The sequence below is a fragment of the Rosa chinensis genome, chromosome 1 (genome assembly GCF_002994745.2).
Source record: "Rosa chinensis cultivar Old Blush chromosome 1, RchiOBHm-V2, whole genome shotgun sequence".
NCBI lineage: Eukaryota > Viridiplantae > Streptophyta > Magnoliopsida > Rosales > Rosaceae > Rosa > Rosa chinensis.
Genome location: NC_037088.1, coordinates 59,663,127 through 59,684,499, shown reverse-complemented (window position 1 = coordinate 59,684,499; position 21,373 = coordinate 59,663,127). Strand labels below are relative to the sequence as shown.

Genomic DNA, 21,373 nt, shown 5'->3' with positions numbered 1-21,373 from the left:
AATTGGTTTATTGTTGGTTTTATCTTATGGTCAATGTGCTGACGAGCGATCCTTGCACATGGTCTAGTACCTTTGGGACACGGTGTGCAAGAGGACGTTAGTTTTTCTGGCGGTTGTCTATGAGGTAGTATCAATATTCTCGAGATTCTATGTAGCCCGAGAGGTTGGGCGATATAGGTGGTTAGGGGTTGGGCCCTTTCGACTCATGGAGGTCATTCTTGACAGACCCGTAACTGAACTAGGGAGGAGAGTGGGGAATTCTTATCCACCACCGGTCGATCCCGTTTTATGTAATCTGGTTTATTTTAATAAAAGTTTCTTATATTAAAAAAAAAAAAAAATCACCATATTTTTCGTGAGTTCAACGTGACAGCTAATGTCTTGGCCAAAAAAGTAATGAGCATGCTCCTAGTCTCATCATCTTTGAAGACCTTCCTGTTTCCTGCCTCTCAGGCTTACCTTGATGGTATTGATGGAGTTTTAAGACCTAGAGGAACCGGGAATTGTTCTAAACTTTTATGACACGTTTATTTACTTGGAATGAGAATGAAAATAGAGGGAATGATTACGGGGTAAATTTATTCCTACGTTTACTAACACATAAAGGAATCGGAATAATTCCGGGTAATAGTATTCCCGCGTTTACTAACACATGAAAGAATCGGAATGGGTGTAGGTCTCACCTCCTTATAAGGAATCGATTCCTGAATACTCAGGAATTTGATTACGAAGGGGGGAGATGAGTTTAGGAATCAACTATTCCGGAATCAATACCGATTCCTTTTTTCTCCCATTCCAGTTGTCTCCGATTCATGTTAGTTGATTTTTTTATTTTTGTTTTGGGACTTTTTGGCTTCTTCTGTAACAAAAAAAAAAGAGTTAATGACCAGTAGCTAAAAAAAAGATTTACTTGAAATTGAAACACAGGATTGTTTCTTGAAAATAAATAAATTGAACAGTGAGTAAGGACAATGCATAAAAATGTTCCCCGAGGCCCGAGTGTGTTTTGTATAATGTATGACCATCCAACTAATTGTAATCTTTATTTGCCATTTTGCTAAATAGGGGATTCCAACGTTGTCGCTTCACATTTTGATTAAAGTAACAAGAACAAAGAATTCACCAGAAAGAAGGGAGAAACAACCAAGTATGTATGATTCCACAGTAGAATGAAAGTTATCATTGTCAAGGAGAAGGCACAAAAGTTATTACAAATAAGTCTTTTACCAACCTTTGCCTACTAGCTACTAGCTAGGCTACAACTACTAGAACCAATTGCCGGAAAAAATAATTGTACGATTAATGTTGAAGTATATTATAAGTACCATTGCAGTTAAACTAGAGTCCCATGGAGTAGTGGATACTTAAGTCTTCAATATGCAACGGCACAGCCTCCGAAAGGGAAACTCTGTTTTATAGAGAGTTCCAGTGAAAATCTCTATAAAACGTCCATTCGGAGGGATTTAACGTCGTCTTTCCATCAGCAGCAACAAGATCATATGGTGAATCCTCTGCAAATTCTGTTGGCATGGATTTCCAGTGTAAACTTGGCTTCCAATCAGCTTCTCTCAGTACTTTCAGTATCTCCTCCGCAACTATTTTGCTCCCTTCAGCTGATAAATGAATCCCATCTCTGAAAAACAAAATGAAGAGACTGAAGTTCTATGTACTAGGATAGACTAATTTTAACTACATGAAAATGAGTAATTGAGATTCATTTCACTGCCAAATTATACTATCCGGTATAAAGGTTCATGAGGAGAATGCATGTCAGAGTAACCATTAGACTTCCTCCCTACTTGACGTTCTTTTAGATCAACTAAAGACTTTTTTTTTTTTAAGCATTATGGAAAGGGGACGAAACCTTCTATCTGGAGAAAGCAGACATTTAGTTCATGTTTCCAATAGACAGTTATTATAGTGTATGAGCTATAAACTTAAAACCACTCTTCAGAGGGATAAAAAGTCTGGTTAAATGATTTACACAGGTTCCTAAATAGGCGTACATGTAGCCAGACGTCTGAAGGTGTAACAGACTAACAGCAAATCAACTGTAAAAATGTTGCTAAATACCACAGGAGTAATCAACCTAACATCGCAAGTGGATGTAGCTACTAGCTAGTATGAGCAAACTAACACATTAAATCGGACAATGGATGATTTAAGAATATACAAGCAAGACAATGCAAATGTCAACGGTAGTGTGAAAAAGTGAGAGAGCAACATGATCAGGCTAACTTACGTAAAACAGTTTTCTCCTTTCTGTATTGCCGTAAAAAGATCAACCACCTTGATATCCAGTTCCTGGCATAGCTTTATACAAGCTTCGGAATATTGTTGGCATAGCTCATTCGTTCTTATTAACTCGCTGAGATAAGGACTGGTTTTGTTTTTCCAAGAGCAAACACATGCTTTAGGATATCAGACATACAAAAAAGGTAAAACAACAGTACAAGAGTTCCATCTGAGCACCTTTTATTTTCACGAACTGTGGCCTCATTCACAGGAGGACAACTAAGAAAAACGATGCGTGTTGAATCTGAAAGGCTCTGGTTTTTAAATACATTTTGTTAGAATGCTGAACCATTGTCAGTTATATATCTGAGCAGGATATTGTTTCACTAAAGGACCCTAATAGAAACACATTGCAGGCATATGAACCCAAATTACATACACAATAAAGCCTAGAAAAACAACAGATGCAGAAGTCAAACTGATGGTCCAATAGTCCAAAATGTATGTTCAGATAGGGCCTCTCTCACTCCACTACAGTCTATAAAACTAATTAACAGAAAAGCTGAAATGATTTGGGTGAATAAAGTAAGTACCTGGAGATGATTTGCAATTTTCCTCATGTTCTCAATATACTCAGGAAGTGGTACATGAGGTCCTAGCCCAGATGGATGAGGCCCCATAGAATCATTCCCGCCAAAATAGACTATCACCAAAGAAGGTTGAACAGCTGCATCCTATATAGGCATCATTGAAATCAGACTACAATCAAGTAGTTTTTTTTTGTTTTTTTAACAAATATATCCAAGTAGTTTGATATGTGTTTTTTGGCAAGCTGGGCAAAGTGGTTCAGCAATCATATATAACTTGCCAAAAGGATACAAATCAGTCTTTATGTAATTCCTTACTCAAAAGCAACTCCAACAAATACCAGACATGCACACTCTGTTATTGGTGCATTGACCTTTGAATCCAAATCTACAAAATATAATATTTCTCTCTTTGACAAAGATTTTGTTGGCCTACTCTTATTCTCATAAAAAGTTGATTATTGGTCAAGATGTTAAATTGACCAATAGCTGTTCTGTATTCTAAAACTTCTTCCCGTGTGAAAAGGTATTCCCCTCACAAGTTGCACCCAATCATTTTATATTATAAAACAACCTGGGTTACAATAGTCCATAAATTAACAAAGCCTTGAAACATGGGTTTGCCAAACAAATAAAATATCGCATCAAAAAATATAAAAAAACAAAAAAATAAAAATGATGGTCTGAATTGACCAAAAGGAAACATAATTTGCAGATAAAAAAGTAGATTTTACCTTGGGAAAAACTTGATCAAGCACCTCTAGTGCACGCCGTGAATTCCATCCAAAGTAACCACGCAGCAATATGTCTGCCTACAACAAAACCACAAACCCAACAAGATGGGTTTCAAAGATCAGAGCTTTCAGCACAGAAAATGTTTCCCAGCAAAACCCAAAACGGGTATGAGAATTCCAGTGCAGTCCTTACAAGCGTAATGGTTCCCCCATTTTTAAACAAAGGAAAAAAGAAAAAATAATAAATAACGGATGACTAAAAGGGAACAATTGGGCGTCAAGATTGTTACTTTGCGAGAGTAGAGGTCAGAGAGAACGGAGCCCCAGCCGCCGTGGCTGAAGCTGAGCTGGACTATGGATGATCCGAACAGAACAAACTGAGGCCTCGCGGGTCCCACCATCTTTCTCTGACTCTGTGTTTCTCTTCTCTGTGAGCAAATAAGAAAGTGAAATGGGTGAAGAAGAAGAAGAATGAGTAGAGTTAGGTCTGAGTGGTGTTCTGTTTGAGTCGCTGGCTCCGTGTGTATGTCTGTTTGTAATGTTTATGCACCTAACTCTTCGTTTCGATTTTCAGTTTGTATATGTCATGGGTGTCCATCATGACACCTGATGAAAAACGGTTTGGGCCTTGTGATGTTGGATTGACAGAGAATATATTGAGTTTTGGTCCCAAAAAATTAAATTTTAGTAATCATCAAAATCAGTTTACAAAGACACCATTATCCAAATATTTGGCACTTAGCACTTGACACGTCGGCCCGATTCTAAAAACATATACGAAGATAACATTTGATATTGACCCGATAGAAGTTCTTATACTTGTTAAAGACAATATTACACTACAGATAATAGTGATGATGAGTGTTACATTATGATTTACGATATATTTATCTTCGTATTTATACATAACATAGTTTCTTCATATGTATATGCAATTCAATGATTGTAATCCATACAAAATTCATTTCTCTTAGGACCGACGAAAAGAATATATGCTTTCTTTCTTCATTTTCTCAATGTTTACCTCTCCAGGGATTTGACGACTCTTATTTGCGAGTTTGCACCCAATTCGAATCAACTTTAGCATTCTGATAATTTATGGAGATGGATGTACCCACCCACATGCTTGAAGTATGAAAGTGGAATCTAATTACTCTTTAACGAACTCAAAACCACGATCTGTCCTCTGCCATTTCAAGCAGAGTAGTTCCAATGTAAGCTTAAAATTTACAACCACAATAAGCATAAACAGAGCAAAGCAAACAAAATCTGCAGTATCATATGCACTTTTTTCTCATATGATTGTAGTTATTTTTTTATCAATAAAGTAACCATTCATTAAACTGGGGAAAGGTTACAAACATCGGAATCAATCTTAATCGATTCCATAAGCCATTCTGGCCCATATTCAATACAATACAAATTTTCATTCTCATTCAAGATGAACTTGCCAAGACTATGAGCCACTTTGTTGCACTCTCTAGGTTGGAAAACTACCTCAGTGTTGCTACAAAGCTTCATCAGAAATTTGATCTCCTCTATCAGAAAACCTTCCTCACCCCAAGATTGGTTCAAAGCATTAACCAACCTTGCAACTTCAGAGCTATCCATTTCCACAACTACAGGAAGAATTCTCATCTCAAAAGCAAAACCCTAAATGACTACACCATACTCGACCTATAACCTACAGAAACCTCAGGTAAAAGATGCATGAATTATACCAAAATAAGAAAAGAAAAGACCACTTGTAAACCCTTTCTTCAAATATTAGTTGGCATTTAGTGTAGAAGAAAAACCATCATAAAAATTAATGCTATGGTCAGGGGATCTGATAGAGCAGGTGAAGCTGGTAAATGATAGGCCACCCAACTTCACTGCCCCAACCAGATCTTCACATTAATACCTCATTGATTCAACGAGTACCAACCACCAACCAACAAGGCTGTGACCACGATATGAAATCATTAATCACATGGTAAACCATTTTCTCACTTCCTTCAATACCCACCATCGGATCGCAAACAGGTTCAAAACTAGACAAACTCATCCGAATATGTGTCCCTTACCCTACACATTTTCCTTGGAGAGTGACATTTCATAAGAGAGAAGCAGATATGCAGCTGTTATATTGCCAAACTTCACAAAAAGAGATGAGCAAACGGGCAAAACAAGAACAATACTACAGACCAAACCAAGCCTCACCAGCAAAGCAAAGTAACAAATAGACAATAAACAATAGTATAGTTGATTGGAAAAAGATAGAAAGGGACAGTGAAGCCTGCTGGAATTAATAAACCGACCACCAAAAAATGCAGCATTTATTCCATCTATTCTCATACTATAAGATTCCTAAATAACAAAGAACAACCAACCTGCTTGAACTCAAAAACCAACCATAGTTATTATTCCATCCAATGATTTGTTTTGATAAACATACAATATGCAGCTTTGTCTGGTAATTCAACAGGATTCATTTTCCAGATAAGAATACAGTGTATAAGTTATCAGTAAAAGAATCAGTTTCAAAAGTCAAATGAATTCTATGCTTAAAAGCATATAACTAAAATCCTGGACGAATTCTCAGTCCATAGGGTTCTCTTTTGATGAGGTTCTACAACATTAAACAGGTCCCGGAGGACATTGTCAATTTTTATATGCACACAAGAATGGTAATGGAATGCAATTTATGCATTCCTTCATCGTGTCAAAAAATCACCTGTCAATCCATGATCAGATATCCTGCATCTAGATGGAGAGGCTTGATTTATGGAGACAAAAAATGTGCGTACCCATTTTTGGGTGAGAACAGAAATAATTTTAGTTTCACCAATCTTTGGTTTTTTACCGAGTTTATGAGCCATATATATTCCTTTTCTGCAACATTATTTCAGTGCCATCTGCCAAGACAATTTCCTGAGTCGCAGAAGCCACAAGGCTACTCGCATTATAAAAAGCCGAGCTTCTAATTGGATTTCGTCTAACCAGGCACTCAACCAAGACAAAAAGGATCTCTTTTGTAGTTTTGCCTCAATGATGGCTTCAGAAGAAATCCTTCCAACAATCATGAATGTCTCGAGAGAAGGTTCCTGCAACTGTTTGAAAAGCATTTCAATAAACTGGTTCAAAATTTATGTTTTATCCATTAAAATCAACAACTAAGGATTGAAAGCAAGTTATAATATATGTGAAATACACGACAGTCCAAATTATGCCGACAGAATATAAACCCTCCTAAAAGATGCTTAAGCTAACTGTGCTAACCATTCTGCAGAAACACGACTCTAATGCACAAGATGTGACAACATTTTGTTACACCTTAGTAAGGCATCTAAAAGAACTCTATAGTTGCCTGGACACTTAAAATGATAAAGGCACCCATGCCAGGTACATGTTTTATAATCACAGACTTTGTCGGACTTTTGACATGCAGCTTAAGGCTCATGTACTCAACATCAGCTACTTGACAATCAGGATTACTCTGACTATAATCAGTTTTCAGTGGTAACAGAAACAGATAGGCAAGAGCAATGTCATACCAGAGCATTGCTAACTGATCGTAAACAATCGTTAGTCTTCAGCATTAAGAGAATTACACGTGGCAGCCTCCTCAGAAGCTCAGTAATTTGGGGGAAGTACTGAGAAGCATACATCTGCCAAATAAGACATTAAAGTAATTTAAGCAAAGCTATCCAGCTCAACCATGAAGGATTAAAGTATGTTCAAGCTATCCACCTCAACCAGATGGCCAAAAAAACAAAAAAATCAAAATTGCAAGGATTACAACGCTCCTCAGTGAGTTGATTTTGGTCCATGAAAAAAATCTGAATATATGCATTTGCTCTATGAGTTAGAACTACATAGAAATAATGTATTGGGTAACGTTGTAACAGCATATGTAACAGCATATAACACAAGTCTAAAAATATTACAAACAGTGAATTGCACTTTAACCCAGTACAAGAGCTCACCTGAAGTTCTGAACGGTCACTGTCATTTCCTTGTATAACCAAGTGATCAATAGATGTGTCAATGACTCTATTCCAAGGCCTCATAGTAAGAATTCCTGCAAATAATGCATACAGATCCTCTCCAGCACCTAATTTCGCACTATTTTTCTTTATTGCATCGGCATCAGAAAATATCAATCCCTGCAATAATCATCTTAAATCAGAGAAGCCAGCAAAGTAAGTGCCTACAATATCAAAGAAATTCATTCCAAGAAAAGCAAATACACACCTTCCAAAGTGCAGCATAGTTTGTTCTGGTCTCATTGTCAAGTTCTTTATAAAGACCATGGTCTAGAAGTACCAGTTGTGGTTTTCTCTTGCCTGTACATGAGAAATGGAGGGGAACATATGAGTTGCGCATGGTGTAGGCACCTTCAAAGAAGAAAGTTCAACGGACACAAATACCAACAAATGCAGAGATTGGATATATTTTCACAGCCCACAGCATAATCAAATCATGCAAGACTTCTGAAAATCAATTTCTCAAGGTTTAGAAATTCAACTAGTTCTGAAACACTCTTCTTGATTTCTACAACATACTGTAAATCCTACCAAATTCTACACAAAGTACCAAAAAATTGTCAGCAGATTATAGTCATCTGCATGATCCAGAAGCCATTGCATATCAAAATATCAGGACTTGACAATTTATTCTCAAGAAAGTGGGGTAGATGCTATAACCATAAGAGCCATGGTTGAACCATTAGTTGTGGTTACTAACTAAAACATAAATGATTAACTAACTAATCTCAATAGTACATGTGAACCTTACCTAGAATGCTCTTTCTGCTAGACGGTAGAGGACGAACTATCAAGTTGGCGGCATGTGGGTCACAATGCACAAACCCATGTTTGAACATCATTTCGGCAAAAGTTTCACTGACCTGCATAAAGAACATGAAGTCTTACTTTCTTTCAAATGCCATAATTGACTAAGATTTTATTTTTACAAGGTAACTGAAGATTCAGATACTTTTTCCTCTTTGTGGTTCCTGGTATCATATCCTTAGATCTAAAATCAAAACAATGAACATAAAGGCACAGGAGTCCAAAGACCCAAAGTTGCGTTTCCAATGCCTCCACCCCTTAATTTATATAGCACAATCAGATCTGTGTAGACAATCTACTGATATAGTTTCTGATCTGGATCTTAAAAAGAAAAATATATGTAACTCTAAATGGACCAATCAATTTCTCAACATGATTGTCTCAAAACATATTGTCAGCATATGACAAGATGAACTTGAACTTACTAATCTCGCAACTTCATCGGGTCGGATCCCAAGTTTTTTAATGGTCTTGACATCATTTACTTGTGCTCCATCGATAAATTCCATGGTCAACAACTTTGAGGTGCTTAGATTCCAATGCACCTTTGGTGCATACACATAAGCTGCAATTCGAGGAGAAAGCTTCAGAAAATTATGCAGGCATTTCTCACTGTTCTTGGCTTCGTTTAAGAAATCTAGTTCCTGATTACCACAATGACACAGTCAAATGACAATATGGCTATTAAAAATGCTAGGTAATCACATGTATCGTGATAAAGAAGCTGCTATTTATGTCAAGAAAAGATCCAAACACCACATATTTTCTATTGCAACAGTGGAACATTAAGAAGAAAAAAAATTCAGTGCCAACAAAGTGAGATAAACTTCTAGCATAAAGTTCTGTTGGACTTGGTTTGCTACAATAAAAGGAAGCAAGCAAGTTTGTCTAAATAGCCATCAGAAAGAGGTGTGAACTTTACTGGAATGCGAAAGAATATCCAAAATACACAAAAGGACATCAGCTTGGATGCCCTTAGATTCTTCACCATACATAAACATGACAAAATTCCCCATTACCAAAGAAAACACAAATGGTTTAAAATACATGAAAAAGTAACAGATAATTTAAATAGATTTCTACCAAATTATGAAGAAGCCAATCAAATTTAGAATAGTTAGCAACTTGCCTTGGGTAAACTTTCACGCATTTCCACAATCAACCACCTGTAAATAAAAGCAAGAATAAAAAAGAGCAACAAATACATTCACATTTCAAAAGATGAAACTGCATCATAAATTCATAATGCTTACACTGTTCACATGCATGTAAGAAACAACTATGATTTTTAGCATTAGCAAAATTGGTGTCGACCAAACTTTCTTATTAATTAGAAACCAGGGGATATGATAAACATGAAAATTTTAGCCAACATACCTATAATCAAAAGAAGGGAAAACCCGGTGCAGGGTGTTCACAATCACATCTACAGTAGCACAATCTGCAGCTGCAGTATCTGTCATGTGAGTGTGCTGAACCTGAATAGTGAAATGTATGAAAAGAAAGAAACTCTTAGTCTCTTATAAGAAGCATGCATGTTTTGAAGTTTCTATACGTCTGAGATACTACTTGATTGCACCTAGCAGTAAAAAAAAAAAAAACATTATTCAAGTTGAAATTTGACAACTGAACCTTCACAGCAACTTTTTGGCCATTATGTGTGCGAGCAACATGGACTTGTGCAAGAGAAGCACTTGCTATTGGAACAGGATCAAATTCAGAAAATATCTGCATTAGAAAAGCTTAGATTAGTACACCAGTACTCTTCCTCACCAATCCAGAGCAAAGAAAAAACCTCTATAAAAATTAATCAAACACATACTTTATCCGGCTTATCTCCAAGCTCTTTCTCGATGACTTCGCACACTTGTTCATATGAAGAAACTGGACATTTATTCAACATAGACTCTCTCATTGTCCGGACATACTCTTCTGGTACCAAGTATTCCTGTACAAAATTGAACGAACATAAAAAACAAATCACTTAATCCTTTCTTTGTCAAAAATTTACATGGCTCTACAAAGCTCATGCGAAACGTAAAATAAACCTTCTCTATACATAGCCATCGAAACCATACCAGTTGTCCAATATGTTGACCGAGCTTGATATATATTCCTCCATTTTTAAAACACAATTCTTGTAGTTTACGTGCAGACCTGAGGTGAACTTCATGTTTGGCCCTTAACCTCTCACTGCTTCCTTCAGGCAATCCCCACAGTGAATACTCATAATCTAATCACAACGCAATGTCGAAAACTCCATTAGAATCTCAAGACCTCAGCTACTAGCAATGCAATCATATCAAACTGATGAGTGCTACAACTCTATTCCAACACCAATGAATCAAAATTTCACTACAATTTTACTTAAGCTAATGAATCTGACGAAACTGACTTCAATTTAGGTAAGCTAGGGCGCCAATGCTCTACTTAAAAAGCACGAAAACGGCGACGTATTGTGAAATCTGAAAGCTAAGAGGTTTTTGAGGTAGTACCGAAGGCGATGGCGGCGGCTGTGATGGAGTCGCGAAGGAGGCGGACGGGGACGGTGGAGTAGAGCTTCATAGTCATGGCGGGGTCTTCGGAGGTGGTGATAGTCGCCGCCGCGGCTCCGCCGAAGAGGGCGGTTGCCGACACAGCAAGCTTTGCGCGCCATAAGGATCGCGTGGCCATTTCTTTGGGCACGTCGCTAAAGGACGGGAGGGAATTGAAGGAGCCGAAGGCTTATACGAGTAATAGCTTCTTGGGTCTTCTCCAAAACTTTTAGTTTTGGGCCTTTGGTCTGATCTACCGGTTATTGGGCTTGAAGTAGGCTGAGAGTCTGACACGTTTGTTTTTTTTCAGATAGAGAGCAAAATTGTTTATGCCTTCTTCTTTTGTCAAACAGTAGAGTTTGATTGAGAGGACAATCATAAATTAATTTAAGAGAAAAATTCAGTCACCGTCCTCAAATTATGCTGCCAATGCCAAGTTGATATCCAAACTCTCAAAAGTATCAATGTGATACCCAAAGACATATTTTGACATCAACATGATACCGCCATCCAAAATATCTGACGGTGTGGTCTGTTTGCTGACGTGACAAGCACGTGTCAGAGATGTGGTATTTTTGTCAAGGGCATAATAGTCTTTCACTACTAACTAATTGAAAAAAAAACATGAACAAATCGTTCTCTCTCCCCCTCCCCCGATTCTTCTTCTTCTTCTTCTTCTTCCCAACACCGCCTCCCAATAGTCTTTCATTTTGCTGGGTTTTTCCAGATGATCTCGACCGCCAAAGGTAAGGGTTTCGCTGCGCCAAGTAGCAGAGATTCTTGAGGCTGAATCTCCCAATCGAACCTGCTGGTGCTGAAGATGATCGGGGACAGTAAAGAAGATGGCGACGGCGACGACGACAGTGAAATTGGGTATAGTAGTGACGATGGGAGTTTATCAAAAGGTGGTGGGTCAAAAAAGGAGTACACCGCAGAGGAGATAGAGGCGGAGGCGGCGGGTATTGGGTACAAAGTGGTTGGGCCACTTGAGAAGAGTGATGGGACATGGATTTGTAGCAGGAATTTTAAAGGATTTTGGCAATGTTGGTGATGGTTTGGGAGGAGGAGAAGGAGAGGAGGGAGAAGAACAAGAAGAGTGAAGTTGAAGAAGAAGCATAAGCCATTTTTCTTTGATTTCTTGAGAGAGAGTCACCAGCCGTCGGGGGGATCGGAGGAGGCGGCGGAGACGAGATCAGAGAGGAAGACGTTGCGACCCTTAATCGTCCAGCAGACGTTGTGAATGAGGGTGGAGAATTTGGTGCATGTTGCAAACGAGTTCTTGTACTGGTTTTGATTGTAGTTGTTCTTGTTGTTGGGGTCGTAGTAGTACTTACCATTCTCTAAGAACCTTGTGTCGCTCATGCCTTGCCTCTCAACATTGTAGTAGTTGTTGCTGTTTGGGTGGTTGGGGTGGTGGTGGGAGTGTTGTAGCCTCTCTACTGTAAATCTTGTGTCACTCATCCCGTTTTGGTTGGTCTTGTAGTTGTTGTTGTAGTAGTTGTTGTTGTTCTTGTTGGGATTATAGTGTGTGTATGGAATGTTGTTGTTTTCGTCGTTTGTGGTGGTGTATGGTTCACCGTTGGTGGCGATGGTGGTGTAATGTTCACTGTTGGTGGGGGTGGTCGAGTATGGTACAGCGTTGGTTGTGGTTGTGTCTTGGACTCTTGGTAGAGGGAGGCAGCTCGGTGGACTTGTCGCCGTAGAGACCATAGCCCACGAAATGTGGTGGCGGAGCTTGCGGCGGTTTGACTAGAACAAAATCCCAGAAGAAGGAAAAAAAATGAAATGAAAAGAAAAAAAATGAATTAACAAAAAAAAGAGGTAAATTGGTCATTTCACTTTATTTTGGGGCCAATGTGCTTGCTATGTCAGCAAACAGAAGGTGCCGTTAGAAATTTTTGATGGAAGTATCACATTGATGTCAAAATATGTTTTTGGGTATCACATTGATACTTTTGAGAGTTTGGATATCAACTTAGCATTGGCAGCATAATTTGGAGACGGTAACTGAATTTTTCTCTTAATTTAATTATAAAAATTAGACATCGGCCAGCCGGTTAAATATTTGCTGGTTTTGTGAGCCTTAATTGGCAAGTTGCAGGGGTTGGAGGGTCAATTCATGTGACCAAAATTTACGTTTTTTTCTCTCGTGTATACCAACTTCAGAACTGTTCAAGAGTGTGCGGTTTAGAAAGAGACTTTATCATTAATTGATACTTGGTGAAAGCGTTTATCCTTTTATCACTAATAAGAACAAGTTCTTTCCAATAGTTTTTGGTGAGCTCAATACTCCAATGGACAACTTTGCCTCCTTACTCTCAAGAGTTACTTTATAAAAATAAAAAATAAAAATAATAGTAACAAACTTGAATGGTCCATTCACATCCTCATCTGACCAAACACTATTCTTTAAAGAAAAAATGATAATTTGTACATTCTTTGATGAAAACTACTTGTTTTCGTACAAACTTCCCACGCAAGTTTATGATGCTAATTTAAAAATTTTATGAAAGGAAATCGTTTTAGATAACATACAAGTCACACATTTCATGACTTCATGAGTGACCTACCTCCTACCTAGTTGCATAGTCCATGGCTACATAACCATCATATCTTATGCATCACGTTCATTAAAAAATACCCACTCAAAAATCAAAATCCATGACCATGGCCATGCCTTTCCCCCGCAATATCCAAATCCCAAAAACACATTTTTTTAAAAGCCAATTAGTTGCGTAATACGCCTCGTTATCCACTTTGCTTTCTAGAAAGTGTCTGCTCGGCTAAGTTAGCTCTTTGTCCCCCGGCCCTCTCCAATCTTTATCTTCCAATTGATTTTCCCGCGTGCTGTACGCGTAGCCAAATAAGTACGAGCCCTAGTTCTCCTTCCCAGAATATTATTATAACCAAGCGAAAGCGAAAGGGACACACAGCTTTTCCAAGAGGGAGACAAGTTCCACTTTTGTTTTTCTCACTTTCCCTCCATTCTCTTTCTGTGTTTACACACATTTCCGAGGCCGGTGTCCCCGATAAGGGGAATCGTAATCTGAAAACAAACATCAATGAATCTTCACTCTTACTGTTGCTGGTTCTGTTTTAGATTCCTGAAAGCTAGAGAAACAAAATGGGGAGGCTGCATTATTTGCTACTTTCCTTTCTGGATCGAATAATGTGGTCTGTCTCTCGTTGGTCATAGTTGCCTTGAGATAACGAGATCATAAGGTGGAAGATCCCCCTTTTGTTTCATAGTGCACGAGTAAGGTTTCGGGGTGAATCAGATTCCGAAAGCTGTCAAAGGTCACTGAAAGAAGCTAATCAACAGCTAGGTTATGTACCTAGTGACTGACTCGAGAGTAGCTAGCTAGGAATTTATGCAACAAAAATAATTCAGTGGCTGGGAGCAATTGACCTCAATACGCGATCGTAGGTTGCAGCAATTACGCTGGCGGACGTACACGTACCAGCGGATATATACATGATGTTTAGAGTTTTGTAATCACTCCCACTCAAACTTACATTATGTTCACCCGCTAAAATGTTCGACGACTCTATGTATGCTTTGCTTCTTACGTACTAATAAGTATACTGTATACGTACACGAACAGTACGTAGGACTAATAATTGACTCAAAGAAACTAGAACAAGAGCATGCAATTAAGTAGCTATACAAACAATACGCTAGAGTTTAAATTTTCACACATTTTTCTTGCGAAGAACAAGTAATGCGTCAGCTAGCTATTGTTGATATCTTATTTATAAAAGAAATTATCCTAGAAATAATGGTAAGCAACTACAAGAATAGTTGGTTAATTGATTGAAGAAAGAATGGTGTTTATAATAGAAAATGACATTTTCTAAATGTACTATATTTGAGTAGCTGTATGCCCAACTATAACATTCAACATTATGATACTACAAAATAGAGTATAATATCATGTAAATCCTTAATTAATTAGCACAATGCTTTTAAATTTGTACCAAATGGCACGCCATTATGTTGTTTTCGCAGGCCCCTCACATGATGTAGTTCTAGAACTTGGCCCATAGGTTTCTCACATTTGACTCATTAATAATATTTAACCCGTGCAAAGGCGGCTCCAGATACAAATGAAAATTAGAGAGTATATATGTAAGCCAAACCAAGATTACTTCCACTCGGCCAATTGGCCAAATAAGCAATATATTTATATTCTCCGTAAGGGAAGGAACCCAGATTGCTTTGGATTATTCAAAAATGTGTAAACACCCTTTACGGTTTTGACAAATGCACTAAACTAGGGCTGCACAGGAAATCCACCAAGCAAAAGCGATGTAGATTCAGTTCATTTGAAGTTTTCTTATTACGTAAAAGGGTTTTGCTCTTATCCAGGTTAGTGATATTTACATATATATAAATACTCAGATTCATATGTCAAAAGCAGTGACGCGATATAGAAATATTTTGTTTGACTAGTGGGATCAGAGCAAGACTGCAGAAAAGATCGATCTAATTAACGTTATTCCACGCATTCAAAACGTCAGTTTAAAGGTGCAGATCATGCCATGAATGTGTTCTTTTCGATTTACACTTTCTGCGCTGAATAATATTTTGTAATTCTGTTGTGATCTTTTATTATATATATGTAATCTTGTTGTATTTTTTTTTTTTTTTGTGAAAGTACGTTTTTGTTATATGTTTTTCTGATTAGGTTAATCAATTTTGGGGTATAGAAATGGTGTGTTAGTTCTCAGGTTTTGAGCGTTATCCTAGCCAATACTTGAACCCTAGAATATTGGTGCTTTTGGCAAAAATTCAGCCCTAGCCTAGAAAGGATTCAGACTAGCTAGTCAACAATGTGTGACCATTTGTGGGTCTATGTAGATACAAGCGGCTTTAAAGATAACACACAATAAGTTGAGTTTGATAATTATATAAATAATTTATTGTGATCAAATAGGGTTACAAAGTGATTCAATCATTGAGGAATTATGTAAAAAATAAGGTGAGATTATCATTCTAACGTGCTATAAATTTTCTTAGTATTTTCAAGCAATTAAGTATAATCCTTTAAAACTTGAGAATAAGAGCAACTCCAACAGATTCCCTATATTTTGATTTTTCTCTACTTTAGGGAAAAATGAGACTGTTTTGCTCCAACAGATTCCCTATAACTATCTCTATTTTATAGAAAGAGAGGAGAGAGAAAACCAAATTCCCTATATTTACAGCAAACTCCAAAATTTTAAAGAAAAATATGGAGATTTTATAGATTACTGTAAACTAGGGAATCTGTTGGAGTTAGAGAAGAAAAATAGGCTAAAGGTTTGACTTTTGCTTCTCTATAATACAAAAATTATAGGGAAGCTGTTGGAGTTGCTCTAAGTATTTGATAAAATGATTCAACAAATCACACATATACGTCTTTTTTGTGTGTCCGTCGTGATGCGCTTGTCCGGCCATGTTGAATTGGAACTCGTCGCCTTCTTGGTTTGAGGAATAAAGGGTGTCAGGCCTTGTTTTGTTTGTGTTTTGTGGGATTGATTCCATTACAATTTCAGATATAGAGAACATTTAGTTGTAACGTTTCCTGTTCCCATCTGCTGAATAAAATTGACTATGAATTTTCAAAAATTTCAACAGTCAATGGACAAGAAGAAACAAAATTTTGCATATGCTGAAACACAAGTCAACAAAACCGTCACTTGTCATTGGTCACTCACCTCACTGTGCCACCACTACAGTACTACTCACTTCAAAGCCATCAAAATATTCTAGCTGCTGGTGCAGCTAGTCTTGTAGGGTTGCTCTCTCCCACATTTTAAACACCGTTTTGTAAACAAAGCTTCAAAGCTGTATCTGCTTCTAAGTTGAAGCAGCCAAAGCACTAAGCAAGTTGGCTTTGTTTATGTAAACCTAGCTGGAGGTTGAGGACAAATATTCGATATTCATGTTGGTAGCTTCTCCAATATATATATTACATGCAGGCCATATTCCTATATATCAATACAGAGAGATCAGAGAGATAATACAGTATACTTCACTAGCCGTTGTCTTCGGAATCTGATCATCATAAAACTCTTCACCCACCAAAGCTACTGCCAGGACAGCATAGGGTCACCCAGCCACAACATATATAGACATGAAGTGCATGATAGTTGGCATTGGATAGTGCACATTTGGGTTAATCAGTGCCCAACGTTGTTTTGAATTTGTTGATTTATTATTATTGTGTACCAAGTCAACAGTGCATCATTACGTTAAAATGTTCTCATAGAACAGCTTTGAGAAATAAGGGTCTAACTTTATGTTTGATAAGCATATTCAACCGTGCATTTAACACAATTAACAACTACGTAGATTGTAACCAAAAAAAAAAAAACTACGTAGATTGTTGTTAATTATATACGTTTAACCCTCAATGCACTCAGGTAAACCTTCAGAATCATTGTCATTAAGTTCAAACCTCAATGCATATATCTGATAAGATTTTACTAGCGCTACTATATATATAACCCGGAAGAACAGCGTTTGGATTTTAGGGTTAGTTATAAAAAACAAATTGAGGATATGATAAGCCTTGTATCAGTTACACTAATCATTTTTCGAATTTTCTTTACCAAACTTTTCAATGCCAACGTGACTGTATACTTTATTGCTCAATGGCCTCAATTGCAGCAGAGATTATATTGGATTGTTGCTATTTTCTGGTTGCAGATTAGATTGGAATATAATTAGTATGTGGTGTGTACTGCAACGGGTAATGGATTCAATTATTCTAAAGTATAGTTTTCATAAAAGAACTTAGCCTCCAGATTACACAAACCAAAATTGAATTAAAGAAACCCTCCAAATGATTCGAAATGACAAACTGTTAGCATGTGATCACATGCTCTCGAATCGGTCGGTACCACCATCCCCGGTTCATTGATTGGCAAGATTTGAAATGGTGAACCTGTTTAAGAAGAAAATGGATAAACAAAGTTTAGGGTAGGCTTCGGAAAAATATTCATGTACACCTTGAATCCCTCTGGAAAGTCCCCTGTAAATGGGACACACGTCAACATCCAATAATAAGCAAAATGTATTGGCTTTTGTCACGTATTTAGAAGAACTCAAATACCATATTACCCCACAACTCTGGCCGGGCGGACATAGTAAGATTCGACGTCCGCCCCTTAAACACGGATAGTAATAAAACCATAAACCACATCAATATGATAGAACTCAAATTTGAGCCAAGATGATAAATTATTTTTCATTTAGATCATTTTCACATAAAGATCAAATAAATAGTTTAGATCACGACACACAATAATGCACAATACATGCATAATCGAGCGGATTAAAACAAATGCATTTCTACTCGGAAAAAAAGTGTTCAATTCGCGTAAATGCCTATTTGGAGGGATGTCTTAAATCACAATACAATCCATCATCACTCTATTTCTATCCGATCACATCGTCATTGTCCCCCCATGTGAGGGAAAAAGTGTTCAATTCGCGTACATACCCTAGGGTGTTTCCGTGATCCAACCCTTACATGGGCGTCCACATGTCCACGCAAGCACAGACGATAATTTTCTCAACAAAACAAAAACTAAAAGAACATCATCAATTAAAAAAATGACAATTTTCGAGGGATTTAGGTATTGCCGTTAGCTTCGTGATGAGAGAAAGAGAAAAAGAAGAAGAAGAAGGACTCCTCTGTTTGACCGGTAACCTGCGCGTGTAAAGCTCCCAAGTCCTTGTCACCACTCTCCCTCTCTCTAGCCCAAGTCCAGTCAAAACATTGCACCTAGAGGCCTGCATTTTCCCCACATCATCTTTCCCTCTTCCCATTCTACCCCTCCCTTAATTCCCCTAACGCCCTTTTATTTAGCTCCCTTCAACTTCCTTCTACGCACTACTTCCTTTACATGTATAAAGCCGTCTCGTCTTTCTCTCTGAAACATCTGATTGTTTATATATACCAGAACTGGTTCTATACCCAGAAGTTGAAATTGAAAATCAAAGATGGGTTTTATATTGAAGGAGGAGAAGTCGAAGAAGGTCCTGAGGGGCGTGAAGACTGTGTTCTTCTTGATCACCATGTTGATTTCTTTGCTTCTGTTCTCGGCGCCGATTCTTCTCGTCATCGCCGATACGCTTCTCCCCTCGGCGCTTCTCTCGGCTTCTTCCTCGGCCTCTCTCTCTCTCGAAACTCTCTCTTCCCATTTTAGCAACTACGATTTTCGGTACTCGCTCGTTGATATTCCTCTCATCTCCATTATAAGATCCGCCGTTATATTCTGTAAGTGTAAATTGTAACACATTCATTGCTCCATTATTTGGTTTCTGGTCGAATATTTGTACTGATCGAGTTTCGGTTTTATGGACTCTGAAGGTGTTTATAGCTTCTGCGACGGGCCGAGACTTTCACACGGGCCCTATTTAGGGATCACCACCGTGTGCTCTGTTCTATCCCTCGTGTTTGTTTCGTTCAAAGCTTCTTTTGTGTTCGGTGCTCCGGTGGTTTCGGGTTCGGGTGCGGAGGAGGAAGGAGGAGAGTATTTGAGAGCCTCCGAGATAGCTCTGTTCATCTGCTCTTTTGCTTTGGCCGTCGGGCATATTGTGGTGGCGTATAGGACGAGTTGCAAAGAAAGAAGGAAGCTTTGGGTTTACAAAATTGACATCGAAGCTGTAAGTCCTTTGTTTATCAATTTCTCCATTTCTGGGGCATAACTGTCATTTTAGTTGGAAGGTACTAGGAGACTTATTCCAAAAGGCAAATACCTAAAAATTAAAACATGTTCATAGGAAATATCCACGAAAAGTCTTGCCAACCCCAATTTTTGTTTTTATTTTTGGTACACAACCCGCTTTTTTATTTTAGGCTACAAACTTATAAAAGAACCGATAGAGATGAAATGATGAAATCGAAATAATGGTACATGACGGATATAAATGCTCATTTAACCATTAGAGTTATAAACTGTAACTATAACGGCAATTACATACGTTAGGTAAATGTGGACTTTTGAAATAAAAAACGTACCAAAAGCTCATTGCTTTATTGCTGATTGTGAAAGGGTTGAATTCCAAGTTCCATTCTGGAAGGTCAACATTTCAATTTCTTCAAGACCAAGCCAACCTTGGATACCTCCTATAATTTTTTTTTTCTTTAGGAGGCATGTTCTTTGTCGAAAATCCCCTGCATTTTTCATGTCTTTGTTTATGTTTTTCTGGGTGACATTGTCAAAACAACATGTCATAGAGTGCAATATTCGAGTAAATCCGTGATGGGTGGCCGCTTTCAGTGATAGGCAAGCAAATAGCAACTTGCCCAACTGGAACTTGATTTTTATTTTTGACCTATTATCAAGCACATGCCTTTTGCAGCAAAAATCCCTGCCCATATTTTTTTGGCAGATCAGAATAAACAACTTTCCCCAACAATGAGAATCTCCACAGATTAATGTGCATTCCCTATGTTGCTCTGCTCCTAAACCCCAAAACCCGAAATCCATAATTATAAACTAATACATGGTATTTAGCTTTAAAGAAGTTTATGACTTGGCAAATTCTGATTCGAAAATGCCGTACCTCTGCAGATTTCAGCTTGTAAAAATGGGTTTCCGAGGTACCAGAAGAAACTTCAAGAAGCCGAAAAGGTGAAGTCATTAGTATAGTAGCCGACTAATCGCCCATGAAGCTATTTTCGCTGTGTGATTTCGTCATTATACAGGTACTTTTCGACTGGTTTTTGCCTTCTTCTTGATTAAGCAGTAATTACTTTGCATTATTGCTAATCAATAGTACGTACTGTTGTTTTATTTCGGTGCAGATATTTATTAAGAGGAATCACGATACTGGTGGAGGCAAAATATATGACAATAGTATAAGAGGCTCTAGCAACCGCTCGCTGTTACCCGTTGTAAACCGGTGGTTGTGTATCATTCATTACATAGTAGAGATTATAGAGCTAGGCTAACATTTGCGGCAGATATCTTCAATTTTTGCTTCTATTCATCAAATGTACAGATAAAGTTTGTATATAAAGGATAGGATACTAGGAAGTAGCCGAAGGCTGTTGTGAACTTCTGCGTGAAATCAATGGGATCAGTTTATTCACTCATATCGGATCTTGTTTTAGGAACTACTTGCATGGTACGATTTTTTTACGAAGTTCCCTATTAGCATGGCTTGTGACTTGTGTGAAGCATGCCAAATTGATGAAAAATACTTGGTACATTTTTTTGTGTGTGTGGAAACTTATCAAGGCTTTTCATACAAAAAGTTAAAGATTCAAGGAAACTACTACTAAGCAACGATAGTAAAAAGTAGATAAATGAGAAACTTGCTACCTTATTAGTCTTTGCTATTTTGGTCCATTGGCTGATACTAGTGAACTCCCTTATTGCTTCAATACGTTTTTTCTTGGTAGTCTCTAAGAGTACCACATTTGCATGCCCGACGTTCAAAGTTGTGT

General features: G+C 37.8%; 4 protein-coding genes across 4 annotated transcripts; 1 reads left to right on the top strand and 3 right to left on the bottom strand.

Annotated features, from left to right (window-relative positions):
- Positions 1 to 1,129: 1,129 nt before the first annotated feature.
- Positions 1,130 to 4,163, bottom strand: LOC112198099 (GDSL esterase/lipase CPRD49). Its single transcript, XM_024339150.2, has 6 exons — positions 3,847 to 4,163; positions 3,557 to 3,634; positions 2,829 to 2,969; positions 2,473 to 2,549; positions 2,243 to 2,380; positions 1,130 to 1,633 (listed from the first exon to the last, which is right to left on the bottom strand). The coding sequence occupies exons 1-6, from the start codon at positions 3,955 to 3,957 to the stop codon at positions 1,414 to 1,416; spliced, it is 765 nt and encodes a 254-aa protein (XP_024194918.1). The 5' UTR covers positions 3,958 to 4,163; the 3' UTR covers positions 1,130 to 1,413.
- A 1,769-nt stretch (positions 4,164 to 5,932) lies between these two features.
- Positions 5,933 to 11,098, bottom strand: LOC112182965 (putative ABC1 protein At2g40090). Its single transcript, XM_024321539.1, has 12 exons — positions 10,887 to 11,098; positions 10,470 to 10,624; positions 10,214 to 10,339; positions 10,024 to 10,119; positions 9,769 to 9,869; positions 9,521 to 9,557; positions 8,817 to 9,035; positions 8,336 to 8,447; positions 7,793 to 7,884; positions 7,525 to 7,704; positions 7,093 to 7,206; positions 5,933 to 6,648 (listed from the first exon to the last, which is right to left on the bottom strand). Exons 1-12 carry the CDS (start codon positions 11,062 to 11,064, stop codon positions 6,439 to 6,441), a joined length of 1,620 nt encoding a protein of 539 aa, XP_024177307.1. The 5' UTR covers positions 11,065 to 11,098; the 3' UTR covers positions 5,933 to 6,438.
- A 976-nt stretch (positions 11,099 to 12,074) lies between these two features.
- Positions 12,075 to 12,635, bottom strand: LOC112171058 (protein E6-like). Its single transcript, XM_024308303.1, has one exon. It carries the CDS (start codon positions 12,633 to 12,635, stop codon positions 12,075 to 12,077), a length of 561 nt encoding a protein of 186 aa, XP_024164071.1.
- Positions 12,636 to 18,797: 6,162 nt separating this feature from the next.
- LOC112182962 lies at positions 18,798 to 21,019 on the top strand. The gene is made up of 4 exons (XM_024321536.2): positions 18,798 to 19,195; positions 19,289 to 19,584; positions 20,496 to 20,629; positions 20,729 to 21,019. The coding sequence occupies exons 1-3, from the start codon at positions 18,919 to 18,921 to the stop codon at positions 20,571 to 20,573; spliced, it is 651 nt and encodes a 216-aa protein (XP_024177304.1). The 5' UTR covers positions 18,798 to 18,918; the 3' UTR covers positions 20,574 to 20,629; positions 20,729 to 21,019.
- The last annotated feature ends 354 nt before the right edge of the window (positions 21,020 to 21,373 follow it).